Source organism: Mus caroli, chromosome X (assembly GCF_900094665.2).
Source record: "Mus caroli chromosome X, CAROLI_EIJ_v1.1, whole genome shotgun sequence".
NCBI lineage: Eukaryota > Metazoa > Chordata > Mammalia > Rodentia > Muridae > Mus > Mus caroli.
Window position 1 is genome coordinate 97,634,086 of NC_034589.1, and position 8,947 is coordinate 97,643,032.

At 44.5% G+C, this 8,947-nt stretch overlaps 1 protein-coding gene across 2 annotated transcripts in view; it reads left to right on the forward strand.

Annotated features, from left to right (window-relative positions):
* Nucleotides 1-4,226: 4,226 nt before the first annotated feature.
* LOC110287197 (testis-specific protein TSX) overlaps nucleotides 4,227-8,947 on the forward strand; it is a 10,283-nt gene continuing 5,562 nt past the window's right edge. Inside the window, exons 1-5 of one of the 2 annotated variants that reach the window (XM_021153853.1) lie at nucleotides 4,227-4,501; nucleotides 4,691-4,802; nucleotides 5,861-5,896; nucleotides 6,598-6,634; nucleotides 7,994-8,075. In XM_021153853.1, coding sequence (XP_021009512.1) covers nucleotides 4,709-4,802; nucleotides 5,861-5,896; nucleotides 6,598-6,634; nucleotides 7,994-8,075 — 249 coding nt within the window. In that variant the 5' untranslated portion in view covers nucleotides 4,227-4,501; nucleotides 4,691-4,708. Of the gene's footprint in view, nucleotides 4,803-5,860; nucleotides 5,897-6,597; nucleotides 6,635-7,993; nucleotides 8,076-8,947 lie in introns of both variants that reach the window. The other variant, XM_021153852.1, reaches the window with a different exon arrangement.

The window sequence follows — 8,947 nt, forward strand, 5'->3', positions numbered from 1 at the left end:
AGGTAGGAGGTCCCCTGAGCTATATCCACTCTGGGCAAGGGGTTCTGGATTGTACAAAAAAGCAAGTTAGGCAAGCCAGTAAGCAGCATTTCTCTGTGGTCTCTGCTTTACTTCCTGCATCCAGGCTCCCTCCAGCCTTAAGATTCTGCCCTGGCTTCCCTTCATGATGGACTATACCCAGTAAGGTAAAAGAAACCCTCTCCTCCCCAAGTTGGTTTTGGTCAGTATTTTACCACAGCAAGAGAAAGCAAACTAGAATAGAAACTTGTACCAGTATGGTCATTGCTGTGACAGAGTTGCCCGCATTTTGGAAAGGGTTGTGGTAGAGTGTGAAATGTTGGGCTAGAAAAGCTGTTGAGTGGTCACTGCTTAATGGACCACTCCATTAACAAACACCTTGGGAGGCTGAGAGAACTGCAGGCGATGAAGGCCTGGTTTGTGAGGTTTCAGAGGGAAGTTTGAAAGTACTTAGAAGGATGAAATAAACCCTTATCTCCTGTGTGGCTAGTTTTTAACTTAACAGGCTAAAGCCATCCTCACCTGACCAAACTCCTCCCTCAGATTGCCTGGAGGCAAGTCTGTAGGACTCCCCACCCCCATTAATGATTGATTGCTGTAAGATGGCCCATCCTGTAGTAGGCCTTGACTCCCTGGCCAGGTGCTCCTGGGTTCCATCAGAAAGCAGCCTCCAAGGCTTCTGCTTCAGTTCCTGCCTCCAGACTTTTGCCTTGAGTCTTACTCTGACTTCCCTCCCTGAGAGTAACTTGAGAATTGTAAGCTGAAATGAAAACCTTTCTTCCCCAAGTCACTGTTACCTCTACTGTTTTTTTTAAACTTCTATTATTATTATTACTATTATGTAAGTACACTGTAGCTGTCTTCAGACACTCCAGAAGAGGGCATCAAATCTCATTACAGATGGGTTTGAGCCACCATGTGGTTGCTGGGATTTGAACTCAGGACCTTCGGAAGAGCAGTCAGTGCTCTTAACCGATGAGCCATATCTCCAGCCCCACCCATACTGTTTTATCACACTAGAAGCCCTAAAATTATTGTTAAGCCGCCTATCAATAGAAAGCAAACTAGAACCCAGAAGGACTGCAGAAATGGCTGCCTAGGAACAGACTGCAGAAATGCCTGTGGGGGCTGAACGTGGTGGCGCATGCCTTTAATTCCAGCACTCAGGAGGCAGAGGCAGGCGGGTTTCTGAGTTCGAGGCCAGCCTGGTCTACAAAGTGAGTTCCAGGACAGCCAGGGCTAACACAGAGAAACCCTGCCTGGAAACACCACCATCCCCCCCCCCCAAAAGAAAGAAATGTCTGTGGGGAGCAAGCCGTTAATGTGAGCGAGCTCAGTATGCTTGCTTGCTTGCTTGCTTTTTAACTGTCAGAAAGAGCAAATTCTGTACACCAGAAGGCCAAGGGGACAAGCCTTCTGGGCTTGGCAAGTACAACTGGGAGATCTAAAGGTCTCTACAGTCAGTTGGGAGGAAGAACCAACCTCTTCAGTAAGATCTCGGTAACTGTTTCAACTTAAGGAGACCCAATACCAGACCCGGAGGCACTATGGGTCACCTCCATAGCCCAGTGAAAGGAAGAGCAAGGAACAGGTAGGTCTCACCCCACCAATGTATATGTATGCATATACAGCCAACCATGAACTAGATCACAGACATTTTCTTAGCTTTTCATCCTAGCTGGGGGGGAGACTAGGCACCAGCATAGTTTTCAATTTTTCAATGGTGATGTGACAGAATATTCACTGGGCCTTTAGGGTACTACAGAAGTCTGTCATTCTCTCATCATACACCCCTACCTGCACCCTCTTGATCCACATCCCTGCCTCCAGCCCAATTCACAGCCCACCTTATATGCTGCATGAGTAGTGCTAGGAAATCTAACAGTCTGGGCAGGTCCCTGGAAAGGAAAGCCAGGGTCAGAAGTGAAGTCTTGGCACCCGTAGAAGGCATAAAGAGGTCTGTTATAAAACCCAGTGAATGGGAGAACATAGGGACAATCCAACCCCTCAATATTAACTGGGTCCCAAACATTTTCTTCACAGTTCCAACCTAACTGAAAGAGAACTTAGACACCAGTATTTTCTAGGCTCTCCAACCACAACGAACCTTCAGGATGTGACAGAGATGTGACTTTTTCTATTCTTACCCCCCTAGAACCCTTGTGCTACCCTCCCCCTCCCCCACCCCCAGCTCCACTCTCCTATCTCCCTCTACTGCACCCTAATCCCACTTTGTGTTTCTCAAGCACTACTTCAAAATCAAATGGTAAGGTAAGTCAAGGTTAGCTTAGGGGCCTTGACTTCATTCTGTTTGGTTTAGTTCTGTTTGTTTTAGGAAGACAATCAATATCCCCAATAAGAGTTTAAGATCTTTATAAAGAAGAGATGCCCGGTACTTGATCTAGTGGAAGAAGGACTATAGATGCAAATCTCCACACCCCAACAACAATGACCAAAAAGTCCTGTTTTCTTAGCACTTCCAATCTAGGTGAGGGAGAGTGTGCATCAGTGTTTTCTGGGTCCTCCGACCAACGTGAGCCTTCGGATACTTTAGAGGCTTGACATTCTCTAGTCCTATACTCCCCACCTGGCCCCTTCACACACACTTGACTTGATCCTCCCCACCACCATCGCCACACTTGGAGAAGAGTGGTCTGTGTTGTAGGTTTGGGAGGATAGCTAAGCTAGTACCCGGGGCCCTCTCCTCCCGAATATTAACTAGATCACAGATATTTGTTTTGTGTATCCATCCTAGGTGATGGAGAATCTAGGAGCCAGTATTTTCTAAGTGTTCCAATGTGGATGGAACATTATGATACTACAAAGATCAGACTTTCTCTCTTCCTAGACTCCCAACCTCCCCCATACTAACCTCCCCTACTCCTCTCCCAGAACCCAGATGACCCTAAGCCTATCTTCTGGGCTCCATAATTACTGCTGGGAAATCTAAATGAGGTCTGTACAGGTCTCTGGAAAAGAGAGTCGTGCTCCAAAGTGAGGTCTTGCCATCTTTATAAATAAGGCAGTTCACTACCTGACCCAATATAAGGAAAAACACAGAAATGGCTGCCCCCTTACAAAATAGCAACCAGAGGACAGTGCCGTAGTGCACACCTTTAATGACAGTACTAGGGGAGGCCAGAAGCAGGCTAGTGGATCTCTGTGAGTTGGGGTGAATCTGATATATATAGCAAATTCAGGTCCAGCAGAACTACATACTGAGACTTTGTGTCAAGAAAACATTCTCTAGAGCACAGCCATTTCTTGTGCTCTAGGGTAGTTGAAGAATAAACAATGCCGCTTGCTGTTCTCTAGTATCATCCCTCAGAGAGCAGCCACGAGTCTTTAGCCTGCTGCCACAAAGGTGTGACAGTCTCTTCTAATGTCGCACTGCCCCAACTCCAGCACACCACCTCACTTTCTGGTCCCCCAGACCTGTGCACCACCACGCACCGTGCCCTGTCGTTCATTCCTCCACCTTAAGTACTCCACAAGGACTGTTTGAAAGTCTGGTGCTCATTACAGATCCACTGGGAAATCGAGTCCAGTTGTGCAGTGAGTTCTTGCTGGCTTTGTAAGGTAGGAGGTCCCAATATTTAATGCATCCAGAGGAAGAACATAGGGCAGCCCACCTCCAAGGCTTTAAACTAGATCAGACATTTTCTTGCTGCTTCCCATAGAGCTGAAACCTAGCAGCGAGTGTGTTTGTTCTAAGCCCTCTAATGAGGAAGCACATTTAGGGTAGGTACTACCAAAGTGTGCTATTTTCTAGTTCTTGTCCCACCTCTTTGCCCATCACCATCTTACCCCACGTAACCCCATAGCTCCTGCCACGAGCCCCACCTGTCATGGCGCTGGTTCCAGCCTCATGCCCACCCCCACCATCTGTGCTCCTTGAATACTGCTGGGAACTAACAGTCTGTGCCTGTTGATAGATAAGGAAAGTCAAGCTCTGGGAGTCCCAGTATCTGACACAGTGAAAGGAGGGGTATAAGAATGTCTCCTACAGCCCAGCCTTCGCTCAGATACTGTTAAGCTTTTCCACCCCAGCAGAGAGAGAAGTCAGACTCCAGTTTTTTTCCCATGCCCTTAGAGGATAGGGGTATAAAGTACAATGGCATTCTCTTATACTACAGCTCTGCAGAACTCCCTGCCTGCTCCTGGCCCATTTCCTCACCTCCACGTCTCACCTCCCATCTACTGGTTCCCAACCACCGTCCCCCACTGCCTGCTGATCCCACCCAGCCTCCTATTCTATACAAGTGCTGGAAACTGGAAGGGTAGATTGGGAAGGACAAGCTCCATGGTTGGAAGATCTAATACCTGATCCAGTAAAAAGAAGTACACAGGACCTACTCCCTCATCCCAATACTCACTAGATCACAGAGATTTCCTTAATACTTCTACCCTAGCTGAAGGAAAATGTAGTGGTCAATGTTTTCTAAGACCTCCTTGGAAGATAGGCATTTAGGATACTACAGAGGTGTGTCATTCTCTGGTTCTACCCATTCCCAATACCCGAGGCTCTCCAGACTCCACCCCCTCAACTTGACCCCACCCCATCACGAGCTGTGATAAAAACTTGAAGCTCTGGCCCAAACCCTCAGGCCTTTATTCACAGCACCCACCTAGACTTGGGTATCAGCTCCACCAACAAGGTCTCCCTCTACAGAAGCCGAATCCCGGAGCTATGTCTGAAGAGCAAAGCCCCAAGACCTCTGAAGCAGAATGCAGTGCAATGGACTTGCCGGAATTCGAGGATGAAGAAAACTGGTTTTTCAAAGGTAAAGACCTATTTTCTTTTTATAGTTACCGGAAAGAGGAAAGTGACTCCTCTGGGCACGAGTCCAGGGACACTGTTTCTTTCAAATTCCCCAGGAGCAAAGGGGAAACCATCTCCTGTCTCCCCAGGTTTTTCATTTCTCATGCCACCTCTCCCTTGATATCTAAGTAATATCATCCTAGGATCCTTAGTTTTCTCCAAAGCTGTCAAACTAAACCAGAGATTCCCTTTAACTGGAGGCAACCAGAATGATGAACAACACAGACTGTTGCGAATGAACTAAAGTTAGGAAACCGTGTGGACCTGGAGGTGGTAGACTGTTGGAAAGGATTGTCTTTTATAGATTAGAATGTTCCAGTATGAGCCTGCAGTTAGCATCTTCTTTCTACATTCTCCTCGAATGTGGGTTATCTCCTAAATCAAACTGAAGGACCTACGCAAGAACAACAAAAAAACTTATAAACTAAGACATTTAACATATACGTTGGATTCATTTTTTTCTCCTTAAGAAAGTAAGCAGGAAGCCAGGCAGGGGAGGTGTGTGCCCTTAATCTCAGTACTCAGGAGGCAGAGGCAGGTGGACCTCTAAATTCAAGGCCATCTTGGTCTACAGAGTGAGTTCCAAGAGAGCCAGGACTACACAGAGAAACCCTGCATTGAAAAAAAAAACAAACAAAACAAAACAAGAAACAGAAAGTGAACTAGATATGGTAGCATATTTAATGCTAGCCCCTCGGAAGGCATAGGTAGGCAAACCTCTTTGACTCTGAGGCTAGCCTGTTCTACATAGAGAACTCCAGGCCAGCTAGGGCTATATACAGTGAGACCCTACCTCCAAACAAACAAAATATCAATAAAGTTGTTTAAGCTTCCTCCATAACAGCCCATAAAATCTATATATTCTTGCTCCTATACCTCCTAAAACATGGAATACATGTGAGGATATTTTCAAAGTGCTTTGACTTCTAACACATTAAACACGAGTTTTATTTGCATTTGAGTCTGTGTATGTTTTAATCCTCAGTTTGCCTTTTTATTCTCTTTTTGTTTCTTTCGCAGTTCTGGGATTCCAGCCTGGGCCGTCCTCTGCTCTGGGCAAGTATTGCACCTTGGAACCCCACCCCCAACCCCCACCTTGATATTTTTGCTTCTGTTGTTGTTGTCATTTTGGTTTTTATTTATGCGTTGACAGTCTAGGTTTAAAAAAAAAAACAAAAACCAAAAAATAAACCAATACCAAAACCAAAACCCAACAGTTAAGCCTTCATGGGAATGAACTCAGCAGCTCGGGTTCTCTCCGTTAGCGCTGGAGTGGGCCTGGTCTGAAGAGGAACTCAGGTACCTTTTTGTTCTGCATCCCCCTTTAAGCTCATTTTCCTTCACCCATTTTAAGAACCTAATGTGTTTGAAAAAGTGCTAAATAATGCTGAAATTAATTTAGGGCTGAAGGGATTTTTTTCCAAGTTTACTTACAAATAGTCAAAACAATAAATGAAAATACTATTTCTTTGGTATGTGTAAACACAAAATTTAAAACACTAAAAAAGGTAGTAAAAGACAACTTTTAATTCTTTTCCTTTTATATTCTTGCTTGTTTAAAGGGCCCAATCTCCAACTATTCCACAGGTTGTAAACAAAAAATCTCTGTTGTATTTAGCTTCAACAATATCATTGAGCAGGTAGCAGTCTTCTGCACCCAACAGCTTAAGCCCAAGAGGCCTTTGAACCCAACCCCTCCTTTCTACCACCCTTTGCTTCCTATCTGCACTTTCACATTTGATTTTTTGTGATCACAGATGATGACACCGACATTCAGGCAGATAAGCCACTGAGGTAAGTAAGTTGTGCAACACTTTCTTCACGTCAGCAATGGTCACCTTTGGTGTCAGCAGCTGATTTCCACCCAAGTGAACAAGAAATGCATCTTGCATGACCTTGCCACACAATTTGATGCTCAGCACAGAAATGTACACTTCCATGAGACATCATAGAGCAGTAGCTGGGAATCTATGACACTCCCCCCGCCCCAAAAAGAAAAGAGCCTTTAGTCTTCTTGTGGATTGAAACTGGTAACTTGCTGTGACTTTTTAAAAAATGTGTTACTGCAGTAGACTAAAAAGTTTTCTTTGGACTTTTATTTCCCACAGTGTTTCTGAAGCCCTTGTTATGAACATGGTAGATAGCAACTTCTCTTTTGTACTCAGTTTTCATGGGGGATGTTCCCAAGGCCAGAAGCATTCTAGTTGCTAAGGCTAGTGAATGAGGCACAGTGTCCCAGAGAACTGATAATGGAATTCTCAGAAACTCTAGGAGAAAATGTAGCCTATTTGTTTCATGAAAACAGAGGGTGGGAACACAAGCACAGCCACACCAACTTGTAGAATCTTGGTCTAGACTGCCTTGAAAAGCACACATTCTCCACTGTGGATGGTCCAGGGCCCAAATTGCAATATAGTTAAATCATTTAGGGACTACTGTTAGGAACAAATCTGTTTCTGTTAAAAGTATTGGGAATCGCCGGGTGATGGTGGCGCACACCTTTAATCCCAAGCACTTGGGAGGCAGAGGCAGGCGGATTTCTGAGTTTGAGGCCAGCCTGGTCTATAAAGTGAGTTCCAGGACAGCCAGGGCTATACAGAGAAACCCTGTCTCGAAAAACCAAAAAAAAAAATTAGGCTAGTGATTGTGACGTGAACCAAAAACAAGAACAAACTGGATAAAATTCCAAAACTGAAGCTTTTTAAAGAAAAGTGTTTGGGGAACAAAATACACATATCAAGTAAGCCAGTAGAAGTGCAACAAAGTTATAGTCAAAAAACAGATTCACGCCGGGCGGTGGTGGCACATGCCTTTAATTCCAGCACTTGGGAGGCAGAGGCAGGCGTATTTCTGAGTTCGAGGCCAGCCTGGTCTACAGAGTGAGTTCCAGGACAGCCAAGGCTACACAGAGAAACCTCGCTATTTCAGTTCTTAAGTCTATACAATGAAAAGGTTACTCTAGGTGACACCCTTCAGCTTTTAGATTTTGTTCAAGGCATTTTTCTGAAGTAAATCATAGTTATTCAATCATTTATTTGGCCCCTGATTTTACTTTAAGCAACAGATTAGTACGTCTGTTTCTGAATTGCATGTAGTCTGTCATTGAGATAAATGACTCTCCAGTACATTTATTATTATGACACTTTTCTCTAGCGACGCCGAATTTCTTCACCTGCAAGATATTCTTCAGGAGGACAAAGTCAGCAGTACCAATGATGAGGACACTTGCCAAGCTGTAAGTGGTCCAAGGAAGACAGAAACACACCAAGATGGGACTCTGAAAAAACACAAATATCAAGGGTGGATAAGCTCTAAACATGATGCAATAGATATGGTACTAGGATAATGATAATGATGTCCACTGAAAACTGAACCAAGCTAAGATTGTATTTAATTGTTTTCCAGACGATCCCCTATAGTCAGGAGTTATAAGAGCTTGTGAGCTAGCTGTACAATGTGGGTGGTGGAAATTAAACTCAGGCCTTCTGGAATAGCAGTGAGAACTACTAAGTGCTCTGCTAACTCTCCGGCCCATAGTACATCCATTTTTGAAAGCCTCACTTTAAAAGTTTCCAAACAAATCTTGGGGAGAGGGGAGCTCATGGGGCTGGAGTGGGGGTGGAGAACTAGGAGGAGTGGAAGGAGGGAAATGCAGTCAAAATGTTATGTATGTGAGAAGAGCTTTTTAAAAATCCAAACAAACTGATAATGTGTCTAATTATATACCCCAAGAATTTTCCTTGGTAGTATATACCATGAATAAACTAAAGTGTAACTGCACACGTAGCAAGTTTATTCTTGGCCGAATTATTGAAGCACAGTATACAGAAAGCGCAGTGACAGTACTAACTTACTGTGTGTCATTCAGCTTCTGGCGCACTGTGTATTTTTAGTATCATTTTCTAAAGTGTGTGTCTGTGAAAAGGTATTTTAGCCCATAAAAAGTTATTTTAAAAGCCAGATGTAGTGTGATCCTAGCATGTCTATGGTGAGGTGAGAGGCAGAGACAGAATGGTCTGGAAAGTTGTAGGCCAGTTAACCTGAACTATGCAGCATGGCAGGAACAAGACTTACCCTGCCCCAGAGAAGGTAGAAGGTGAGAGCCAA